The 25,735-nt window shown below is 37.6% G+C and overlaps 1 protein-coding gene across 1 annotated transcript; it reads right to left on the minus strand.

The window, feature by feature from the left end:
- Nucleotides 1-1,541: 1,541 nt before the first annotated feature.
- On the minus strand, nucleotides 1,542-25,111 carry LOC107296154 (CMT1A duplicated region transcript 1 protein). Its single transcript, XM_015825500.1, has 14 exons — nucleotides 24,454-25,111; nucleotides 22,558-22,674; nucleotides 21,351-21,554; nucleotides 20,336-20,463; nucleotides 18,629-18,742; nucleotides 17,478-17,623; nucleotides 16,303-16,506; nucleotides 15,980-16,101; nucleotides 13,922-14,070; nucleotides 12,438-12,580; nucleotides 10,707-10,865; nucleotides 7,146-7,417; nucleotides 5,650-5,805; nucleotides 1,542-3,106 (listed from the first exon to the last, which is right to left on the minus strand). The coding sequence occupies exons 1-14, from the start codon at nucleotides 24,992-24,994 to the stop codon at nucleotides 2,247-2,249; spliced, it is 3,315 nt and encodes a 1,104-aa protein (XP_015680986.1). The 5' UTR covers nucleotides 24,995-25,111; the 3' UTR covers nucleotides 1,542-2,246.
- Nucleotides 25,112-25,735: the final 624 nt, after the last annotated feature.

Here is a 25,735-nt window from a genome sequence, read left to right on the forward strand (position 1 = left end):
AAAATCAATCTGGCTATATTTTTAGAGTGTTGGATGGATGGCCTCTAGAATCTTCAAGGACACTGACAGATGTAACAACCCATTTTTGTCTCTTTCTGTAATAATCTTGCTCCATATTTGTATTTCCCATTATCTTCTGTGAAGAAAACAGAGATGGATGTCTCTGTGAAAGATCTCAGTAATGCAAAATAAAAATGTCATAACAATACAATAGTGAATGTTAAATACTTGAGCTTATTTTTTTTCTAACAATCATTGCACTAAGTAAGTATGTGGAAGTCCATAAGACCCATCTGCCAATACAACCTACTGGCAAAATAAAAGGTTTTTTTTTTATATAGGACATCCCACTATAATGCTTACAAATGATGTTTTTGTGTGTGCTACCCACTGCATACTTGTGAAACATGAGAAAATAAACTTGCCTTTAAATATTTACTATTAATAATTATATGGTTCAAAAATATTTAACTTTCCTATTATATTTTTCTGTCCATGGCTGCTCTCAAAATAGTTTGCTTCATTCTTCCAAAACACATGATTTTAACATTATTCTTAAGCATGATTTGCAGGCAAAATCTTTGAATTTGAATTGTTATTTTAAGTTCTTTCCATAGCTTTGAGGAATGTAGCCAAATTAAACTACATGCAAGGAACAGGCGCAAAGGCTATAGTGATGGCTGACCTGATGCAGTTAAGCTGAAATTCAATCTTTCCTGCCAAAAGCCTCTGCAATATTTGGGGCCAGATGACGGTAGAAAGCACCCATGCTAAAATATGTTTAACTTCCATCTTACCTTTTTCAATAGCATTTGCATCTCCCTTCCCCATTGCCCCATCTAGTCTGTGAGGTTGGGTGACCTGAAAAAATGTAAATGAGAACCTGGATCTCTCCAATCCAGACTAATACTTTAGCTTTAATACCATCCATCCATTTTTTTCCCAAATTGTTATTTTTGTGGCCATTGTTTTTCCTTCTGATCAGCTCAGAGTGATGTACAATGCACTGCAATGTTGTATCCCAAGTCCTACCCAATTTTTGACTGTGTCCCAAGTCCTACCCAATTTTTGAATGTGTGCCTAATTTTTGATTGCATGCATGCTTCAAAGGGACAGAGCTTTGACAAATGTAGCAAGAACCTATAGATCAGTGATGGCGAACCTTTTAGAGACCGAGTGCCCAAACTGCAACCCAAAACCCACTTATGCATCAGCGGGTGCCGGGTGGGTGTGGCCCACTGGGTGGATGTGGCCCATTGGGTGGGCATGGCTGCGGTGGTAACGGCAGACTGGGTGAGACTAAAAAGTTCAATCAATCAATTCCAACTTTGCAAGAACTTTTTTTCCCCGCAAGAAGTTGAAATTGACTGACTGATTGAATTTTATTTTTTTTTTGCACACGGCGGCGGAGGCCTAAAGCGAAAAGGTTTTATAAAACCCAGCTGAAGGCCTAGGACTGGGGCGACGGCGCGAGTGCCCACAGAGAGGGCTCTGAGTGCCGCCTCTGGCACCCGTGCCATAGGTTCGCCACCACTGCTATAGATGCTCCTGTTATTTTATAACAGCTTCCCTCTCCCCTCAGGTATCTGCTAACAAAAAGGTATTGCTGGAAATGTGATTCAGTTGCTCCCAAGGAGCTTTTTATGTGAGAAGAAGGGTCACTAACTTAAATTTTCTGTCTAGGACTATATACAGTACTTCTACCCTGCTGTGTCATTTTTGCAAATTATAAATAAAAACATTTGATTTGATCTCTGTTCTGTTTTGCAGCTAAGAACAAAATCTGTAAAGCAAAGACTTACCCTATAAGAAAGTACAGTACAAAACAATACTAATTTCAAGTTCTTAAAAATATTTTGTAAAGATATAATTTTGATAACTTTTATAACTACACAGTGAAACAGTTACATTAAGATATCAGCTAAGTAAGACACCTCAGGAATGCACACATATAATTTCTGAAGCAAAATTTACAAAAGGTATCATCAATCTTTTAAATAAACCTGCATGAACAGAACGGTAACTTTAAAATACAAATGTTGCAAACTGGAATTATTTTGGGAAAGGGAGGAAAACTCAAGAGTCCCAATTTTTGAAAACAAAGGTCTAATCGATATAGTACAGTTTGTCACAGTCTCCCAAAAGAGGGAAATAGGGCAAAGTTTCAGCAGAGGAAATCAAGAGTACCTGGGCCAGAATTTTGCATTTGTTTTCAGGGTTTGTCAGTTGTATTAAAAAAGTTAGTCTCAAATGAAAACATTATCTCCAAGTTCAGGAGCAGCAGTTCTACCCTCCTTAGTAAAGTCATCTATAGGAAGACCTTTAATTTTCCTCACCCAAGCATTTTTACACACTTTTTCTCTATTTGCAATAACTTTTGTCTTGGTTGCCTGATACTCTGCAATCTTAGCTTCTTCATATTCTTTCATTTGTTGTGTAGTCAGAAGTCGAAACCCAGAATTATAACGATAAGGATTTACATTAAGGGCATGGAAAAATTTTCTGCGCCGTGAAGTTGCATTTGTATCAGGTTGGGCAATCTTCATTCGTGGTATTTTGATGGATTCAACTGAACTTGTAAAGCCACCAATGATATTACTCTCAGCAGCAGCAGATGAGATCTTAAAATAAGCTTTTTTTCTTGACAAACTGCTGCAAGACTTGGAACGTGTGATAGAGGGGGGAGGAATGAAGGATTTCGCATTACCCCCAAGCAAAGAATTCTTTGTGTTGAGCTGTAGTATTTTGGTTTCATAAGGTGAGGAAATCTTTTCCATACCTAAAGTGCCACCAGCAGCCTTTAGTTGTTTCACTTGGGTTGCTAGATCTATTGCCTTGAACTTTGAACTTTGAGTAGATAGAGATGATCTGGGCAGTTCTTTCTTGGGCTGAATAGGTTCCCAAGCATCATTAATGTTCATGTTGTATGCCATATTGGCACTGACATCATCATGTTGGTAGGCATGGTGTACTGTACTGACAGTGAGGAGTATCTGATCATTAGATATGGGACCAATAGGATGCCTCTTCTTTATCTGATTTAACAAAGCCTTGGTATTCTGGGCAAATGAGGAAGGGGCTGGAGCTTCTGATGCTAATTCCTCATCTGTTTTAAAAAAGAAAAGAGAGGAGTTTAAAGCCTAAAATACTACCTATTGACATCAGAACAGAACTTGAGGACAGAAAGCAGGGGCAACTCAGCAGAAGGCCCCTAACCTGGTCTTCAAAAACTGACATAAAAAGGTATTCTAGAATTAGAAAAATCAGAAGCTTTATTGAAAACCCCAGGAAACTGTTTGATTTATTAATTCAATGAACCAATGTGTCATCTTAATCACAGAGGATTACGTTTTAAAAACATCTGATAATTGACAATAAAAATAAACACAGAAACCATCAACAGTAATAGCCAATGGCAGGAAGAAAAAATAAATAAAACCCAATCACAATCATACGACAGGGATCCAATATCAGGGATCAAGTCATAACTCATCCTGTCCCAGGGTCTATTGAGTGCTGTATCTGGGCTGATACTTGCCAAAGCAACTCTCCTAACAGTTTCCCCAAATATCTATTTTTGGGAGAGTAATAATTTGCAAATCATAATTGCATTCAATGAGCACTTACCTATACTAAGCTTATGGTGAAGCTGATTTCCAACTGAGCATACATTAGATCAGTGATGGCAAACCTTTTGAACTTGGCGTGTCAAAAATCTGGAAAATGCCTGACTTGATTCTGCTGATGTGTCACATCCCACACCAAAACAAAAGAGAAACAATTCTCTATCTCCCCTCCATCTAGGCTACCTTGAACAATGACACTTGACAGTAGCACAAAGGCTAGGCCTGAAGTCAGGGCCTGGGCTTTGACTTCAGTCCTAACACCACTGCTGCAACTGAAAAAGAAAACTTGCACCATGCCCCAAAGCCTGTGACTCTTGGGGAACAGTGCAACTGCACCATAGGCCAGCACTTCCAAGCATGCCCCAATGCTTGTTATGGATGTCTCGTCTGAGTTTTTGTAATGTTTCACAGTAGGTTTCTGAACTGATCGTCGAACCACGCTCCATGAACTTCATTAGCAGTACATCTTTGGCATCTTCACATTTGGAGGGATTTTTTATGGCACCACTTCCAGTGTGGTGTTGGTTCACGATAATGCTCGCCTGCACACCGTTAGACGCACCCAAGAACTTTTGAAGCAGTTCTGTTGAGATGTTTTTGATCACCCGCCCCATAGCCCAGATTTGGCGCTGGGCGACTACAAGTAAGGAATTTCAAACCTTGTAAGATGTTATGACAAGTGCCTCAATTTGAATGGCAATTATATCGAAAAGTAATGTAATGTTGTAGTTTTCTAATGCGTATAATAAAAGTTCTCTATCTGCGAGTGTCTATCATTGATAAGCAAACAGAGTTTTATTTCCAAATTTTCCTTGTACATTACTCTAGACCTCAGTCAGATTTTCATTTTTGATAAAGCTAGAAAGCTTTAAGCCTTGTGAAAACCAGGCAGAAATTCAACTGGACTCTTGATTTCTTTTGTCATTTTTTAAAGTGTATCTATATTCAATTTTAAATACAATGTGTACTTCTTGTGCCAAATTCTCTCTTTAGCGTTGTAAATGAGAATACTGAATTTCTTATATTCACAGTGCTGCAAAGTTTGGTAAGTAATAAAAAGATTTATTTGGCACATAGCTCAAACTCATATCATTTTATTTATAATTCTAAAAATTTTCTTTTCATTCCCATTATATGTTGCTGGATGCAGGGAAGAATATCAATTTGGAGTGAATGGTTTGTTTGGCGATGAATGGGGACAGCACACATCTACATGGAGGTGAATGGAGAGAAAGAATAGGTACAGAGATGGATGAAGATGAGGCTACAGCAGAAGGGCTAGGCCAGGGGTAGGCAACCTTGGTTCTTTTATGACTCGTGGACTTCGACTCGATTCCTGAGCCAGCCATGCTGAGGGGAAAAGGAGAGGTTTCCAAGCTGAGCCATGCTGGCTCAGGAATTCTGGGAGTTGAAGTCCATGAGTCATAAAAGAGCCAAGGTTGCCTACCCCTGGCTAGGTGAATGGAGTGAAGGGAGGAATAAAGTTACCTTCCAAATCTTTTAGCCAACATTTTTTTTTCCATTTTAAGGGGAAGAATTCAAAAAGGAAACTATCTGGTTATAGGAAGATGTGGGGTGAAAAGGTTATCCTAAAGGGGTTTGATGAACGCCTCCAATTTTGACTTGCAAGACAGGACATGATGCTTAATACCCCCTGCTTCTTTAAGAGTATTTTCCATCATTAGCTGAATAATTAATAACTTTAGATTTGCACAGAAATCCTAGCTTATGGAATAAAAATATACAGAGCAGAATAGTCATCGTTTCTAGTTGCCTTTGATTTGGGGAAATCAAATAAGTCTGTGCAGACTTCAAGCTAATTTTCCCATTTTTTTAAAAAAAATACCCCACCTTGGTAAGAAATTGGGATATCATGACAGTTTACCCATTTTTTTTTTACTTTCTTTAGTTCTGCCTATAAATTAAGAATGCAGCTTATTCTTTTACAGTACTAATCAGTAGCCTAAAGGTGGATATCAGTAACTGTTATTACTTTTAAAAATAATACTAAAAAATTCTTTACCAGAAGTAACTTTGATTATTGTTGAAGACCGCTGTTCCTTTAAGGTTTGATGAGCAAGTACAGAGAGTCTGTGCTTTTGGTATGGATCCAGGATCATGGCTGTCTTATCTTCCCTCTTTCGGGGTAAAGGAGTCTTCACGATTTCATAAAGGAGGGCTAGAAGAGAATCACATGGTTAGCAATCCAAAAATGTGATACAACAGAATGCTGTGGAATAATTCTAATTAAATATGGCCTCATTAGGTTAGAGGGTTAATTCCACAGGGTGATTTTGTAGAGCAATGAGACTATATATCAGTGGTGGTGAACCTATGGCATGAGGTGGCACTGAGCCCTCTCTGTAGGCACACGTGCCATTGCCGCAGCCTTGCCTCTCCCTGCGAACCCCTCCTCACCAGCAGACCCCTGGAGGAGAGTCACCCCCGAGCGTGGCCCACGCAGCGCGGCACAGCCAAGGACATGGCAGCCAGGCAGCGTAGACAAGACACGCCCCATACAGTTATCCTGTTTCGTTGCAGAATTTTATAGAAGACGAAACATAGGTTTCATATCTTTAGCTTGGAATTTATTTTATCTTACCTTGTCTGTGTTTTTCCCCCATTAAAATATATATTACAGTACAGCAAAATAAAAATATCTATACAATTGTTTGATTGATAGCCCTAAGAAACTGTCTGGAGGCATCTCTAGCCCCTCTTATAATTCCACTGTAATTTATTAAAACTTACTGGAATATTCCAAATGAGAATTAAACAGGTATAATACTTAGTATAAATAATGGGACATTATAGAGTACATTAAGTGCAGAGCCAGGGTGGCATAGTGATTAGAATGCAGTACTGCAGGCTAATTCTGCTGACTGCTGGCTGCCAGTAGTTTGGCAGATTGAGTCTTACCGGCTCAAAGTTGACTCAGCCTTCCATCCTTCCGAAGATGGTAAATGAGGACCCAGATTGTTGGGGGCAATATGCTGATTCTGTAAAGTGCTTAGAAAGAGCTGTAAAGCACTGTGAAGCCGTATATAAGTGCTATTGCCATTAAAGCTTAGAATAATTACTTTTGCAGACATAGCAATTGTCCCAAAATATGTGCAACTGCATCACCTTACTTATGTTCATTCAGAACTGATTCACAGGTAGATAGAATTTGTATTGCCTCTGGCTGGCAAAAACAGCACACTAGTTATCATGTGATTTTTTGAACTCTATAGTTCAGTGTATATGTAATGAACTGAGTGTATTTTTCACTTTAACATAAGATGGAAGAAGAGTCAGGGCAATCATATCACCCTTTCATTTCCTTCTAAGTGCAATGTGCAAAACGCACACTACATACTTGTAGATGGTATTTATCTTATTGATCTGAAGAAAAGACTACCTGTTGACCAATCCTACATCACCCTCTGCTCATCCTGACAAAATTGTTGGCAGAAGGGATTCTTCTTGCCAATGTGATATACAGTAGATACATACATATGCATGCAAACACGTACATACCTGGAACACCTTTGGATAATCTTGTGGCATGCTGGGAAATGTAATAGGAAAGCACTGTGTCATCAACTTCTCTGTATAGCTTCCAATTTTTCTTTCTGGCGCGTTTCTCCCGCACAGATTTTGAAAATGGAGAAAGCTTTATTTGGGTTGGTATGTCATGAAATTTGCTCGTGAGTGTTTGGTTAGGTATTCTATCAGAAGTCTGATTATGATCCCATTCTACTTCTTCAAACTGGAACAAGACTACACTTCCTTCTGCATTGATCAATAATCTAGGGAAGAAATTGGATCAGTGGGAAAACATGATGAAATCTGTCCACCGATTCAAGAAAATGATTTGTAATGAAGTGTCTTCAGGTTGCTAACACAACTGCTCTTCCTTGCAATTAGGGCCCCCCAAATCTATTATTTAAAATTAGAAGATCAACAATAATAACAATCATTGGAAGGGGAGGTTGGTCACTGCAAAATGAAGGGAAGGTCTTTTTTTTCCTTTTTCTTCCTTGTCACAATCTAAATGAAAAATATTCCTCAAAAGCTGTTTTGTCAAGGGCATTTCCAATACTTTTCTTGAAGTACTGATAGCTTTGGATGATTTTACAAAGAAAACAGTTGGAAGAAAGGGCTAAGCTTTCCATCTGCTGCATTTTTTATAGAATTAAATAGGGATTCATTTATAGCTCACTTTTTCATAAATTGTTTTATAAGGCAGCTACAAAAATGAGTATATAAAACCAGATTGCTATGTGAGTCACTTTAATACAATAGCAGTAACATATAAAACATATCACCTTGGTAGATTTCAGGCTTGTCTCCCCCCCAAAAAAAAGATTTTGATATCAAAGGCTATCAAGTAATCAGTTAATATTCTAATCAGGGAAATCTTTTTTTTAATTAATTTTTATTGAAGACATTTTTACAGATTAAAAACAATACAATGTTTTTAAAAAAGAGTAAGAAATAAAAGAAAAAAGAACAAAAGAAAAAGGATATATAAAGAAACAGTTAATTTTCTTTATAGAGATTGTAAATGTATTGATATTGATTTTTCACTTCAGTATTAATATTTAAATTCCTTGTATCATTGTGTATATTTTAATCCATTTTTTTCTTTTTTTACAAATCCTTCGAGCATTATAAAATGTCCATTCATGTTTACCATATTTCCAATATAAGTTTGAAGCACCTTTATACGTTCTAAAAAGTTTTTCTGATGTCATGTACCAACATAGCATTTTACATTCTCTTTTAAATTGTAACAAAAAGTGAATTTTAGTCCTTCCAACCATATTGTTTACCATTGATCCATCTGTATAATTGAAGTACTTAGCCCATTTTATCATACACTCTTTAATTTGTTCTTCCCGTTTCAAATTTCAGTAAAGACATATATTTTAGCAATTAAATGTATAATGTTCATCATTTTCACATAATTCAGTTTCAAATTCTGTCTTAAATTGTTCAGTTCCTAATGTCCTTTTGTCTACTTTAAATCTTTCTTTTAACTCTACAGATGAAAACTATTGGAAACTAAATCCCTCTGTGGTCAATTGCTCTGTTGACTACATGTTATATTCTCCATGTTCTTGTTTTAATAACTCTCAATATGTTAACCATTTCTTTTTGCTATTTCACAAAAGGTATTTTCAGGCATAGCCTGGGTTTGTATCCAGTGGTGGGATTCAGCCAGTTCGCACCACTTCGGCAGAACTGGTAGCTAATTTTTTGTTGCCCAGGCCCAGAATGGACTTCTGGAAGCATCCACACAGAGAACCGATTGTTCATATATTTGAATCCTACCACTGTTTGTATCTATTCTATATCCTCAATAAGTGTAATGATTTTTAAAATATACACTAACCTTACCTTTATCATATTATCAAAAATCATGCTGTCCATATCTCAGGTTGTGCTCTTTTAGTTTTAAAATTCTCTTATTTCTCAGTAACATCCATTATTTTATTCAAACCAAACAGCAGGGTGCAGAGTGCAATTTTAGATTAGGCAATCCCAGTTCTCCTCACTCCTTTGCATCCTGAATAAGTCTTCTTTTATTTCTTCCCATATGAATCTAGCTATATCTTTTTGCCATTGCTTAAATGGAACATCAGTTGACAAAAATGGTATTGTTTGATACAAAAACATCATTCTAGGCCAGGGGTAGGCAACCTCCAATTCTGGGAGCTGAAGTCCACGAGTCATAAAAGAGCCATGGTTGCCTTCCCGTGTTCTAGGCAATACATTCATTTTATCACAATGACAATTTTGTAATTTTGCCCATCTTAACATATCCTTCTTGAATTCCTTCTTGAAACCTTAGTATAATTAGTTTGAAATAACATACAATTCATTTTATTTTTTTCTCAATATGAAAATCTCTATCTCATTTTTTACCAGTTTTTGCTCTTCCATCCTCCTTTTAGTTAGCATTTTCTCATTATTAACTTTAAAATCCTGCTATCACAACAAAATTGTTTAATTTTTTCATTAATATTGCTATTCTTTCCAAAGGGTCTTCCAAAATTATCACCAAATGCCATAATTTATATGCTCAATCTTCTCTCCAGCAATTATCTCATCCTGTCTTATATCTCTAATCAATACTCCAAGAGTTAAAACAAAGAACAATGGTGATAAAGGATATCCTTGTCTTGTTCTAATCAGGGAATTCCAAAGCCTGAAAGAACCTCTAACCTTCTCCCCACCAAATATACAGTACTTCAGCTTGTTGTGGGATGGAAAGTCCCTTCCCAAAGATCTGAAACCAGGAAAATCTGAAGAACGGTTAAACTGGTCCTAAATATCTTTCCCCATAGCTACATTTTCCATAATGTGCACATGAGATGTAAATATGTATTTGTAATCTGTAAAGGTAAGAGAGACTTCAAATGAAATTGGATGGCCTATTCATATTAATAATTAGTGTAATATTGCTGCACTATCATGATGGTTATCTAAGGTATGCGCCTTGTCAATTCTGTTAAAGGAAGAGTTGTATTTTTAATTTAGTTTGGAATACATTATGATTTTCCCCCGTTTCCCTCAAAGAAAAAACAGTGAAGAGAAAACAATAGAGAAAAACAATACAATGAACACAGAATTCAAGAATTCAGAAATCTACAATTGTTTTCTTTGGAAATAACAGCTATTGAACGGGAACAATGTTTAGCTATTTTTGAAATTCTGTAAAAAGTATTGTGGAAGCAGAAAAATCCAAATTGTCCTTCAATTTTACATGAGAAGATTGAACTCTGGAACTTTTTATAGAAGGAAGCAATAAATGAAAGATTCCTCAAAGGCTCCAGTTTAAGTTACATTGATTTGTTTTCTTTAGTTATTTTGTTTGAAAGTGTACACGGAGGGTCAATGCATCATTAATAGTCAGAGTTGAAAAATATGTGCCTCAGAAGTAACACCCACCAAGTTTAATTAAACCTACCTTTAAGAATCTATATAATTCAAGACTACGTTGCTCAGGGCAGGTTGGATTCATACAATTTCCATATATCTCTTCTTTCACTACGTTATTACTGGATTAGGAAATAAGAACTTTTAACATACCTGTTTTCTAAAATACAGAAGGACACCACTGGGTCACCTCTGCTGTTTGCTCTCATAACCCTCAGACAGATTCCAGAAAAGAAGTTAAAAATACGTATCTTCCCATCAGCACAGCCACTGATGACTCTGAGATAAACAAAGGCCAGAGATAGAACCTCCCTATAAACAAGATCAGCAATTAAAAACAAATGCTTATCTTTTTAGTAAAGTTGATATATTGTATTATTTTAAAGTAAATTTCAACGCAGTAATGTTTATTTAATATATTTAAAATTATCAACAATTATTTAAAAAGCCTAAAGTATTGAAAGAAAAAAAGGAAAAATTTCTTCAGTATTAATTGCCATCTAGAACATCAATATAAGGATAGGCTTAACTTTTCATCCAAAGTTGAGTACAAATTTTTTTTTTTACTTAAATGTGCAACAGAGACAGAAGAAACTCGATGATAAAATGGACGCAAAATTTTAGATTATATTCTGAAATGGCTTCCTAATTTACTGCAGGAAAAAGAGATATACAGCGCAATCAGACTTGCAAGACTGATGTCAGCCTCACTAGATAGAATAGATCATAAAATTAACTCCACAGAATGGCTAAAGCTACTTTGAGATTGGCCACAATAACAGAATCTTCCAAGTCTGATTGTGCTAATTCCCTAATTCACTGAGATAAGGGTCTATGTGAGCTACTTCCAAATGTTATTGGATGTTCTGGACTTAACAAAAATGCTTTAGTATCGTTTGCCTAGGCAACAACACCTGCATATCTGTTAGCATCATCTACCTTACTCTGTACACATGTATGTAACACATACATATCCCCTTAGATGCTATCTATAATTCTGGCCTGCCCAGAGTCTGTCTTGAGTCCAATTCTGATTTTTCAGGTTCATCCTTGCTTCTTTTATGAATAATCCTCCAGTAGCTGTCCAAACTCAGTATTTTGAAATTAAAAAAATATTCAAAGTCACTTGTCCTCACAAATCATTCTAAGAAGAAAAATGATTGGACTACTGTACTAAGAAAGCAATTGCTAGAGAAAAACTTGGAATGCCTAGAGTGAAAAAATAAATACCAAAACAAACTGAATCTCTTAAATGAAAGCATTCAATGTATATTATGTGGGTTAACTAGGGAGATGCCTGAATTAGGAATTTAAATGCTAACAACAAAAGGAGCAATAAATCAGAGTAGCAAGGAAGCGGGATGCAGAGAAGAGATTATATCATTTTGCTGAAACAAAGTGATGATAAAAGAATTATCTCCTTCCTGTTTAGAGACCAATTAGTTATCAATATTATATGAGCTGTTCAAGTGTGAAAGTGAAAGGCAGGGAGATTCTAGTCAATGATCTCTCAGCTATAATATATTTATATTGTAATACAGATTTACTGGCGATGGCCTCCATTTAATACTCCTATATTGCAGGCCTCTTCTTCCATCACAACCATATTCAGTCAGGATTGGCCTAATCCTTGAATCACATGGCTTCTGAATTAACATCTGAGCCTGTTCCTGTTTTTCTCATCTGACTGCATCTCTCATTCAGCCAGAATGAAGATAATTTCCTTCTTGTCAGATTATCTTGCCCAGTGGTTTCAAGATTTATCTGCCTCTTTCATGGTTTCAAAATATTTCTCCCAGTGGTTTCAAAGAACAAAATGGTTCTTTAATCGAGTGATTGGTAAGGCTTAAAATGCAAAATGTATTTTATATTAAAAATACTTACTGGGGGTGTCTGAAAGCCATTAGACATCGCTTGTGTTTTCCCAACATGCTCCAGGCCAAAATATATCTATCATTGCTTCCTGTTACAAGATGCCACTCATCAAATGACAAACATTTTACAGGACCTCGGTGACCTTCTAAAACCTGTAAAAGGAGGAGGAGGAACGGGGAGGGGGGGAGGCTTCTCTTTGTGCTCTTTTAATATACAGTACTTTCAGGCATTCTTTGATTGTGGCTGTTAACTTTGCCAATAAATAATACTGTAAAGCTAAAAGTATGAAAGGCTTTCCATAGATTTCTTTTGCTAACCTCCCCCCTTCCAAATATCACTAAGACTAGCCTCATTATTGGATTATAAAATAACCAATGTAGTATTGAGTTTTTTCCCTGCTCAGAAGTATATTGTATAAGAAGCATTTCTAAGGCTTTGAATGATTACTATTTATTGTGTGTAAAATGTTTATCAGGTATTCCTTGTATAAAATAAAAAAAAATGTTAGATGTAAGGTCCAGTAACAAATCCTTAAACTGGAATAAGAGAGTATCAATCAGTGTATAACTGGTATAAATACCAGTGTAGACTGGTATAAATACTAATGCTGTATAACAATGGCCATAGGCATCTCTTTCCCATCACAATGGTATTTCAGTTAGAGTTAATAAAAAATATCCCCAGCAGGTGTCTCATGAAGTGAATTACACATGCTTATTTCCACAGGAATGGATGTTCCACATAAAATGTAGGTTTGGGAAGAACAAGTATTGCTAAAGAATAATGAGCCCTATGGGTAGGCATATTAACTACTGACTTTGCTAAAGAAAAAAATAGAGAAGATAAATTAATACGTTTGATTTCTCTTTGAGCCGGCCTTCCAGTTGCTCTGATACCAGAATGAAATTCTGGCTTTTTTTCTCCTTAAGTATCTTTTTTTTTGTTTGTCTATTTTGTAAATTCAGGAGCTAACATTTTGGTCCTATAATATGTTAAGCTTCCAAGATGAAACTTAAAAAAACTTTTAACTTGTTTTTGATAATCAGCTCACCAAGTTTTTATTTATTGGGGGGGGGGGTTGTTTGTTTGCTTGCTTGCGAACTTTTTTTGCATAAGAAATCCTAGATTATCATGGGAACCTCAAAAACTCTACAAATAGGATCCCAACATTATTTCCAAATTACTGATTTATAGGATGTTATAGAAGTATCCAGCCAGCTTTGTGATAAATAACAGTAATGAAGACAGACTTTATACCACTTTAAAGGGGACTGAGCATGATTTAAATTACTAGTGGAGAATTGACTCATCTCTCCTTGGCATTTCTAATTTATGGCATGATGCCTAAGGGGAGTTTGCATTGAAATATATTTTAAGATCTTTCTGTTTCTTCTGGTACTCCTGTCAGTTTGTGGGTACAATTGCACTGCTGGTTGCTTACCTGAGTTTAAATGTGAAAGAAATTGGGCCAGACTCTTTTGGAAGATTCATACCTTGATTAGTACATATGACTCAGCATGCCAAATTTTCACGAGGCCCTTTTCACAGGAACTCACAATATGAATGTCATTCATTTTAGCAGCCCAAATATAACCTTTGTGTGTAAAGGTTTTAATACATCGCCCGGTTTTCATGTCCCACACTGTAAGAAACACAAGAAGATGTAGTAATTTATTAGCATGTTGCTCATCCTGTTTATTCAGAAGTCAGTTTCAATGCATTTAATGCAGCACAGTCCAAGATAGAAAAACATCAGTGAGACTTATCTGGGAGGTATACATCAGAAAAGGCTGAACAACACATTTAGCAGAGTGGTGTGATTTATCTATAGTCAGTTAAATTTTATTTTGTCTTTTTGAAAAATGCACTGCTACATTCCTTATACTTTGGGAGTGGTTCAGAATATGATGTCCAAATATATAAATCAATATAGGCCACATTTTTCAATCCAGAATGACTCCATTATTTTCAGCAACAAGCTCAAAGAGTTGAATCCCAACAAGATTGGAACCTACCTGGAGACAAGAGAAACCTGTTTACACAAGAGAAAATAACAAATACTTTGCCACAGGAAGTAGAATGGATGATATAGCCGAAAATAGCCATTCCAAGATGCAACTGTATGAAGGGCTGGGTGTGGAGAGGAGCAGGGAAATAGCAAGATCTTATACAAACCATTGTAGCACTTCCCTAATTCTTAACATAAGAATTAAGCATGGAAGGAATGTTATGATTTAAAAGCTTGTGTTAAGTCTTGGTGGTCCATGGCCAAAAAAGGTTTTTAAAAGAGGTCCATGGTTGAGAACCATTGTGCTAAGCCTATATAGTTTGCAAATTCTGGCTTATGGCTTACCTGTGGTACCTACCTCTGGCTTATCCCAAAGTGATACCCTTGTGATTCTGGATCTTTTCCTGGGGAACAACAAGGCTTCCTCCCTCAACCCAATTATTAATTTTTTTTAAAAAAAGTAGCTGAGAAACTGAAATATCTGCAAAGCCAAATGCTGGTTTCAAGTATAATCTTGATTTCCAACACTTCTTCTGGCCAGCAAACCATTTGCAATCATTTTAAAAGGATAGGCCTTTCAAACACTTTCATACTTGGGGGCTTGGAGAAGTGCTAAGGGGTGAAATCATTTCTTTCAGCACAAGGCACCCATAAAACATTCTCCACCCAGCCCCCTTCCGGGTAATTTATATTTCTACAGCTTGAGGTATAAGTACTCCTTAACTGCCCACCCACTCCTCAAAGACAGAAGGGAAAGCAAGCCTGTGGTCCCACCTATTCTCATATCTTATTTCTCTTCCACTTTGTTCAGCTTTTTTTTAAGTAAAGAAAAAAAAAGATAGAAAACAGAGGAAGGTAGTTAGATATCTTTCCCGCCTTAAGTTACGGTATTTGTAAAAATAATAAAGGCAGGATACAAAAAGAGAAGAGAAGAGAGGAGAAGAGGAGCTGTAGAGTTTTCTTCTTAAATGTTGGTAAGACATATTTTTCTATAACGTTAGAAAAACAAGAATGTAATTTCACCCTCTGCTGATGAGAGAAAACACTGCAGTTTTTAGTGAGGGTGGAAGGAGTTGCTTCCTAAAGCTCCAGAAAAAAAATAGTATTTTAAAATAAAAATGAACAAAGTAAGATTTTTTAAGCAAGGGAAATATGACTCCACTGACTTTTGTAGTGTGGTCCTCAGCATGCCCAAAGATGGTTTTTCATGAGGCAACTGGACTTTCTTGTTTTTCTTTGAAGACATTTCACTTTTGCCATAGTTCAGTTGCCTCGTGAAAAAGCATTGTTGGGATAACTGTGACCTGGATGACTGAGAATCTCCATAGGTTCTCAGCATGGTATGTCAAGCCTAATGTAGCCCTTGGATTGAGAACATGCTTCTATTTTATGTTGGGAAAAATCATGATTGGCCCATTATCAGGTGAGTCTTATTTTATCATACAACTTACTAATTTTCTTACTTTACCAACTTTAATATTTTAACTGAAGTCATTGATTTTTTCCCCCTACTTATCTAAGAGGGATTAAAACTGATGTTCACATTTTGCTGTGCAGTCTTTGGATCCAGACACAAATCTGGTCTTGCACACATCCAAGCAAGTGATATTCCCTTTGTGGCCCAGAAAAATCTTCGCACAGGTCCCTTTTCTGATGTTCCACAGTCTAAAAAAGAGTTCAAGAGAATGATAAACAAACACCATACATGCAGGAACCGAAAAAAGCTAGAATAAAGCTAGAATAAAACAAGCTGGTCCTCATTGTTGCTGCATCACCATTCAACCCCCCAAAATGGAAACTAACTCCTAAAAAAGGCAGATTAAACTGTCTTGGGTAAAGAAAGGGCATTAAAACCAAAACACTCACCTGATACTGAGATCATAGCTGCCACTCAGGAGGAATCCTCTTTCTTCATTGAGATACAAGCTTCTGATACTACCAGCATGCCCAGAGAAAACAGGAGGGATAGTTTTAATCTTCTCTATATCTAGAAAGCGGATTTTTCGATCTAAAGAACCAAAGGCCAATAGCCTTCCAGAAGTGCTGTGAATCACTCTGTTGGAATCCAGACTGAAGGAGAAAAATTAAATTAGGAATCTGATTTACTTTAACAGACATAATCTCTACATTCCCCTTTCTTTGTGGATTCCAAAATAACCCAAACTTACTATTCCCAGACAAAGATGCTTCCAAAAGCTTGGAAGGATAGTTCGAGTGCAAAAGGTTTCATGTGCTGTGGAGTTATATTTTTGAACAATTCTTATGGGTGAGTTGGTGAGATGTATCCTACTTCAGGTTTCAGCCACATACGCACACCTGGTTTCTTGAGCATTTATCAGTTTTACTTTCAGGCAGCAGAGTTAACAATGTAGCAAGCAATATCAAGCAAACCAATTTTGTTTTCAAAGATGAATGTGCAAGTTAGTTCAGGTTTCAAAGAGCATGATGGCTCAATGGTTCAATGCTGAGCTTTTCAGCTAGAAAGCTGACAGGCCGGGTTCAGGACTCGAGCACCAGGCAACAGGGCGAGTTCCCATTACTTGCCCCAACAACTGCAAACCTAGCAGTTTAAAAGTGCAAATGTGAGTAGGTAAATAGGTACCACTTCAGTGGGAAGGTAACAGCGTTCTGTGCTGCTTGGTGTACAGTCATGTTGGCCACCTGACCAGGGAAATGTCTTCAGACAATGCTGGCTCTCTTGGCTAAGAAACAGAGATAAGCAACCCTTCCTTTTACCCTCACCTTTTCAAGAGCCAGGCCAAGGTTGGCAGCTAGTCCAAGAATTTAAAGTCCAAGAGTAGAATTTCTACATGGGAGTTATACAGGAGCCATAAGTTGTTTCCAGCAAGGAGAACAGAGGCAAAGCAAGTCTCTTATATAGGCGGCAGGCAGATATCAATAATTAGAATGTTTACTGCCTTGGCCAGTCACCTAATAGAGTTCCTTTGTTCTGTTCTCCCATCTACTTGTCCAGAACCTGTGCTGTGACAAGATGAATGAGAATTGGATGAGGATAAATATATTCTGTCATAGACACATACCTGTTTATTAGAACACGAACATTGTAGGCACTACAGAAGACATTCCTTTCCTCTAATTTGACAGTGTCTGTCTCCTGACCGTGGTATGCTTTTTGCATGTATTCAGTGACTTCACTTTGACTTGTAGTTTGTTGCTGGTCATAATCCTTCAAGCAAAGCAAACAGTGACAGTGATAATGAGAAAGGGAAAGCAAATAGCATACATGGAAGTACGTGACTTCCTACTTAAGCTAGCAGAAGTACTGTCAAGTCTGCTAACATTGGATGTTCTTGCTCGACATATGTGAAGAAGCAAACATATCTTATTTAGCCTACATATCACTTCAAGGGTTAAAGCAGACATTGCTAGCCATATGAGTGGGGAGGAATGCCTGTGAATAATAACATTATCTTAGCATAGCACAGCCAAGGTCAAAGCAACAGCAGAGCATAATAACAGAGAATAGACGGGAACTATTCACACTTCAAATTAATTGGAGCATATGATTGATGACTGTGAAAGGAGGGAGGGAGTTGTGCTCTGTCACGAGAGCTAGGGTGGGGGGTGTTTCAGTTCTTGGCTTTCCTCTGTTCGTGCTGAATCATGTAATCTATTAAAGGATTCTTTAAGGTAATTAAGCCTCAAAGTTCTTTGAAAAGTTATTTCTTTCGGAACCATGACAAGTACCCTAACCCCAAATCTTCTCCTCCTTAGCAACCTAACAAGAATATATATATATTCCACACACACACACATTCCCATATTATATATTGACATTTCTCCTTTTAGAAATAGCACAGTTGAAGGCAGCAAAGCTCCACCTTTCTATGTTTGATAGTTTCCATCTGCCACATAGCAGTGAGAAATTATCATCAAAATCCTTTGAGAGTAACATTGCTGGAGTCATTCATGATTTCTGGAGAACAGCACAGAAGTAATTTGCCACTAAAATCTTCCAGGATATCTTTTGGTTTTCTGATTTAATCTGCAGCCCTAGAATTCCTTGGCGGTTTCTTATGCAAGTAAAAATTAAATTAATCTATGCTTAACTCCCAAGCCCAGGCACAATCAACTAGGCTCTGCCACCCATACATAATAACTATGTAAAGTCCTGGAATTCCCCATCAACCAGTCCATGGAATTCCGAGAAGGAAAAACATCCACAATCTACCTTGAATTGCTTCTTAGTTTTGGTTAGGATTATATCACCATTTGATGTTATGCGAGGAATAGCAACCTTTACTATTCTGGCAAAGGTGGAAATTGCTCCTTTAGGACATAAGGCCTGCAACAAATAGCAAAATTGCAAATTCATAATACAGCACAGGATAGAGTTTCTTAAATAAAGATGTCCCTGAAAAAGTAAATCCAAAACACTACAAAAATACAGTACACATCTGTCTGTGGAAAGTCAAAATCAGATTTAGAGAAGGCTTTGCTCAAGCTACTGTATTTAATGGTGATTTTGGCACTGACATCGTTTTGAAACAATCCATCTAATTCAAAGCAAGGAAACAAGCAGTTGACGAGTAAGGTATAATTGTGGCCTCTTCAAGTTTTCCACATCGCATTTACTGTTAAGAGAGATGGGCAGATTCAGTTGGAATAATGGCAGATGACTGGCACTAAAAGAGAACCCTCTGCCACACTTGAAGGGAGCATACTGATAGTAAGAGAGCCTTTTGTTCCTTGGCTCTTGCTCTTTGTAACATCATGCCCTCTGATGTAAGATCCACACCCTCCCTTTTGACCTTCCGTAAGGGCCTGAAGACCTGGCTCTGCCAACTGGCCCACAGCTCCAACTGGGAGGTGGTTATTGGATTAGGAAAAAACCCACCTGTCCCCATATATTTTGTGTTTTCCCTCTTCCCCATCTTTTAACAATGTTTATTACTCTTTGTTATGAGTCATGGCGGTGCAGTGGTTAGAATGCAATATTGCAGGCTAATACTGCCAACTGCCAGCAGTTCGATTCTGACCGTCTCAAGGTTGATTCAATCTTCTATTCTTCTGAGATCGGTAAAAAACGAGGACCCAGTTAATTGGGAACAATATGCTGACTCTGTAAACTGCTTAAAGAGGGCTGTAAAGCACTATAAAGTGGCATATAAGTCTAAGTGCTATTGCTATTTTTTCTTTATTATTTTAATGTGTTTGTCAACACTGCAACGATCTTGGATGAAGCCATTTTTGCTTCATTTTTGGTTGCCACAGTACTGGGAGGGGTGCTTTTAATGTTATAATTTGTCCCGTGGGAACCAAGGTCATCGCTGCCTGACTTTTGGTGGATTGAGCCTTCCATTAGAAAGCCCGCTAAAGTATTCTATTGGGCAATGTAGTTAATTTTGTAGTACTGAGGTGGGAAGTTCAACTTTGTAACATTGTAACCCTTGGGAGGGAACTCCAGAGTTGGTTTCACTTTTGACAGTGCGATACTTTGTAGCCAATAAACATGTTCTTTAAGGAAATCTCTTGCCTTGGAGTTCTGCTTTTACTGGTCTCGTCTATGGGAACCATGACNCTGAGTGTTTATAAAGTTCCTACAATGCAAGGCAAATATTTCATTGGGAATGAGTATAACGTTCACATGAATAGCAAGTCATTGAACATTTGTTAAATATAAACATGTTAAGTCAGGCAGATGTGTTCCATGGGAATGTTCTTCCAGAGTTAAGCTGGTCAGCTGTCAAGCTTAAAATTTGCCTTCTCAGATGCAGCTAGGAGGAGGAAGAAGAGGACAATAATGCTAAGTGGAAAGGAAGCTCTCTGGACCCTGAAAGCTAAAAAGTCTTGCTCTTTAATGAAGCAATCACAAAGAAGGAATTTTCTCCATGCATGTCAATACTTGGATAGGGGGAAATGAATCGACTACACATACCTGGAAAAATGAAATCTGACTTCGGAGGGCATAATTTGCTACTACGTCACACTTAAGTTGTTTGACCAAGAAGTTCCAATGTGGACTTACAGAGGCACATCGTGCTAAGGTTTTCATGTCCAACATTCCTGGGAAATTCAAAAGAAAAGCATATTGATTTTGACCAAAACTATTATTTCTTTTTCTTTTTTTTCATCAGTTATGGGCCTCATCAGGTCAGCAGAAGAGCAGGGTAGCAACTGAGATGCCCAGTTTGTTCCCTAGTTGCAATAAATTAAAAATGGTTTCATTACAGTGTAAGCAGAATCCTCCCAGGTTTCTCAGAGGTTGTTAATAAAGGAACTGGCTTATTAAGCAAGCAGCAAAATGAGTTCTTTGGATCTCTGAGACTTTAGAGCAATAACAACAAAAGCAAAACTGAAATAAACACAAGAGACTTCAGATTCTAAATCAACGGTTTTAAAAAAATAAATAAATGCAACCAATAAAATTAACCATCACTCTTACAAGCCTGAATAGTTTTCACAATTTCTCAGACTCAGCAGTGACGGTTCTTGATTCTAGAGTATTTTAGGGCTTCCATCAAGAAGTGACTTTAAAGCCAGCTGAATAGCTGGGCAGATCCTGTAAATATTTCCCAAACCTCCATGTAACCTAGATTATTTTTATTTTGCCAAACGTTCTTCCTATCTCTCGTATCTTTAGCCTGTTAATCTGTCCTACCACTCTCCTGTGTTGTCAATATAGCCCTTTTAGATCTCTAGATCTGGGAGAAATACTGGACAGTTCAATCCCTGCTTTTCCCTCTCCATGCCCCCTTTGATTGCTTTGTTTATCTACTTGCATACTTGTTAACTTCTGAGAAACATGGAACATTTATAACTATTCAGCACTGTTGCAGTCAGCTAAGAAGTGGGTTGATTGAATGGGCTCCTAAAAGCAAAGCATCCCATTGAAGAGCCACTGCCTATTGAAGAGAAGCCCTAGAAAGGTTGAGGAGATATAAGATCCTTACTCAAAATGGATTTTGATAAGTGGACAGGCAGATCCCGGATGAAATCTCTAAATTTGTTGGGGGACTGCTGAGGAAAAGCAGGTGCAGTGGTTGGGTACAAAGTCAGCATTGCAAAATAGTTAGTCTCATTTTCCAGGTCACACAGTGCTTTTTTGAAGATACTATCTGACTGTTTGGACCAAATCTTCTGTACACGGATATTACCTGTGGTAAGGGTGAAAAGAAAAACAAAACAAGGTACAAGGTACAAGCTATAATGTGCAAGGGCAATAAGACATTAATGAACTCAAATGCAAAACCTGAATGATTCATAGATGGACTACTGGATCCTACATTGTTAACCAGGTGCAGTAAAGTGACATAAGCCTACCTCTCTTAGAAGAGAGGTTGAGGAGGCAAGTAAGCTAGCGTCCTGTTAACCTTCTGCCAATAAACCAGCATTTTTTCCAATATTGATAACTTTTAAGATGCATGGACGTCTACTCCAGAATTCCCCAGCCAACCTTCCATCCCTCAGCCAGTCCACACATCTTAAATTGCCAAGTTTGAAAAACATTGCAATAAGCTATCATATCGCACTTGTGTCCGAAGCACTAAGGCACTTCCGAGTTGAAAGGGTTAGCCAGTGAAATCATCATTGCTGGTGCACGCCAATTAGGGGTTTTTTTTCATGTCTCTGAAGGAGCTGGAGCAAAGGACAGGAGCTCAGCCCGCTCCATGGCAGCACTCTGGTCTCAAACACAAGCTTGCTGCTTGTCAAGCCAAAGTCCTAACCACGCAAGTCACTCATAAGCTATCCTAATCCATAATATTTATCACCCTACTTACTAATGCTTATTATCATTTTATGTCAAATCTATGTTAAGGGAATGTAAGAGGTATGCTTGTGGGGAGAAATATGCTTTATAATTCATTTCCTCTGCACAGGCTTCACTTGTACATGTGCAGTAATTAGCCATTGTGGGACCAAGTTATATACAGGTCTTCAATCTAATCCAAAATGAAATTTCTATTTCCTTATGGGAAACTCATGCTGACAAATAGAACAAATCCAGATGTGGGCATAGATTGACCATACTGCACTGGGAATTCCGTTTACTCAATGAAAATAATAGTGTTATCCATATAAATGTGTCGACATGAAGAAATTTACATGTTAAAACAACATTACATATTGTATATATTATACATAAAAATCAAACCATACCAAGCACGCTGCTTGCTTTTGAAAGAAACTGGTTTTCAGCCATTTGGGAAAGTGTAGCAGATTTCATGGGGGCAAGAGGACGCATGTCAGATTTGCTCCGCTTTACATATTCTTCTTCTGTCATAGATTGAAAGATGAAAATAATTGAGCAAGAATTAAATGAAAGTGAAAGCAAAACAATTTCACAAATACGATTCCAAGTGGGAGGACAAGAGGAACCAACTTCTTGTTCTTCAGCTCTCCCACTGAGATTGGGGCACTTAGTAAAAGCATAGCACTTAGACTTATATACCACACCATATTGCTTTACAGCATTTGAATAGGAAAAAATAATCTGATATCCTTCAGATATTCCAGACCCCAAGTTTCAGTCCCAGATAGCATGTCAGGTGCAAGGAATGAGAGTGACATCGTAAAGAGTTGCTTCTTTATTGTTGCTTACTTATTTACAAGAATCTCCTAGACTAGTTGAATTCTCTTGGGAACAGCCAGATAAAGGCTTCTAGTTTTGATTGGACATTTGGCAGAAAATGGAAATAAGGTTGAGCTCACTACAGAACAGGCTGGCACAAGTTCCCCTCACAGGAGTTTGAACAAACAAGTAATTTGTTTAGTTTACTACCCTTGATCTCACAATATTTCTGGGCTCAAAAATTATATACACAAGAATACACATGTTTGGAACAGTGACATGACAGAATGCATATTCTGAGAAAAAAAGTTATATTTGGTGTATACCTTAAGGAATGCTGAACATAAGACATAGACAAAATATGGAAATAAAATTGTGAAAATATGAATGTTTTATTTATTCATTTTTTTAAAAAAATTATATAGCCGCTCGTCTCACAAAATAAGTCACTCTGGGTAGCATACAACAAATGTGTTTTATTGTGGGTCCTTGACACTCTCTAAACTTGGCTGTTTTCTTGTAGACATTTCATTACCTCAGAGAGCACCAAGGACCCCACAGTTCAACCTGAGCTGCAAATATTCACCGTCCTTCCCAGTATTTAGGAAGGTGACAAAAATGAAGTTCTGGAGAGCTTGTAAGGATTAGAAGTTATCAATAAGAGAGCCTAGTATTAGTATAATTTTGATAATTCATCATAACACAGAATAAAAGGCTGCAATGTTAGGGAAAATGGAAGGAAAAAGATGAAGAGGAGAACTAGCAACAAGGTAGATGGATTCAGTTCCAGTAGTGCATTGTTAGGAAACTTGAAAGAACAGGTTTGGGATAGATCCTGACAACATATATCTATGTGGTGGCTAGGAGTAAAAAATAACTTGATGGCACTCAATTTTATTTTAATTTTTGTATTGTGTTTTATGCTTTGCAATCTATCATGAGGAGTCTGGTGGGAGTGTGGTGTTCCAAAAATTACAGTATATACTTACTTACCATGGAATCATTCCTTTTGCACTCAGTGTATTTTTCCCTGAATAGCAGATATAGCATTGTATTATAAGTATTATACATTGCAATGCTGCAAGCTAACTGATGATCATTGGATATTGTCAGTGATGAAAATGGGATAATGCCTTGGGTAAACTTTGTCAGTTTATTTATTAGATTTTAATACTATCTTTATTTTAATAAATAGTTCAAGGCAGCAAACACACCTAATACTCTTTCCTTCTCCTATTTTCCCTACAATAACGACCAGGTGAGGTGAGCCCAGAGAAAGTGGCTGACACAGTCATTTCTTTTGCTTGCAGCTGCAGCCTAAATCAGGATTAGAACTCAGTCTCCCAGTTTTTTTAGCCTGCTGCTTTAATTACTAGACGTGATGGTGGAAGATCAACAACTAAAACATTGGCCATTTCTGCTCCCCCCCCACCCGCTGGATACCAAAAATAGCTCCTGCAATTCTGTCAGATAGCGAAATTTACCTTCTCCCATGTTTTCAGACGTGGCACTCTCGTGTTCAGTTAAGAGGATACGAATCAGAGTAGCAGCCGTCAGCAGCAACTGCGAGTCGCACATTTGCAGCAAAAGAAGTATGTAGTTTGCTTTGGTCCAGAAAGAGGCGCCTAAGAACCATCGCCAAAGATCCGCCATGGATTGCACCAGTTTCTGTGGATCCATTGCCCGATCCAGAGCAGAAGAGGCTCTGAAGGTGGAGCTGACGCAGGAACGGGAATAGGTAAAATCCTTGGTATCGATAGCCTGTAGGAGGTTCCAGGAGTATTTCAGGAGGTCGTGACTTTCGAATCGGTTGATGATCCCCACCACGAACGTCCTCTGAGTTGCCTGGCTGGCACGCACAAACCACTCCCGGGTGGAAAAAATCTTCCAGGACAGGATGCAGGATTTGCAGCTATAGCAAACCGGAACCAAGTCTGTTTGCTTCTCGCATCTTAGGTCTGGGGTATACTTTAACTTATATTCTAGGATATCTGGCTCAACCTCCGCAACTGACGGGGTCTTCATGGCAGCAATCTCTGATTCACAAAGGAAGTCACTAGTTGGAGCAACTGGTAAAATGCAACTACCCTCCTAGTCTCCCCTTGCCTAACTCTAACACGATGCCAAGCGGCAACAGTCAAAACTGTTGATAGAAATCGCGGGTAGTTTCTGTTGTTGGAACGCTTTTTTTTAAAACGCCTAGGAGACCCAGTTGCTACCGTAATTCTTCTAAAATGTGCGTGAGTAGAAAATTTTGCAGTAAGCGTACCATGTAAGTTCCATTACACAAAGCGCATCAAGGATTTAATAGAAAGCAGGAAATGGAATTAAACAACGATCAGCTTCAGAATTTAACACCGTCAGATTATCTGTTAACTATTTATTATCTGTTAAATGTCAGATGTTGAAGATCTAAAAAGCTGGGTGTTAGATGACTAGGATTAATGTTATCTTGGAAATCATGAAGTCCTAGATGGAGAAGTCTTAGAAAGTCAGTAATATTCATTGATTCAATTTTTATAAATGAACGGAAGGCAGTCGTTTTTTCTCCCTTTGTCAGATTCATTTTCTTGTGGAAAACGAAAGAACTCTTACGAATTCCAGAGGGGTTAGCAGAGAAGTTTAATTGCGCAAGGTCCAGAGCATATTAGAGATAGGCAATTCTGAACGAGGAGGGCGTGATTAGACTTCAGTTTTTATACTCCCCTCCTTAAAGAACAAAGGACTACACATTGAAATACACACTGTGATACATTAGGAACGTTT

Source organism: Protobothrops mucrosquamatus, unplaced genomic scaffold (assembly GCF_001527695.2).
Source record: "Protobothrops mucrosquamatus isolate PMUCROS unplaced genomic scaffold, P.Mucros_1.0 scaffold2666, whole genome shotgun sequence".
In the NCBI taxonomy this organism is placed as follows: domain Eukaryota; kingdom Metazoa; phylum Chordata; class Lepidosauria; order Squamata; family Viperidae; genus Protobothrops; species Protobothrops mucrosquamatus.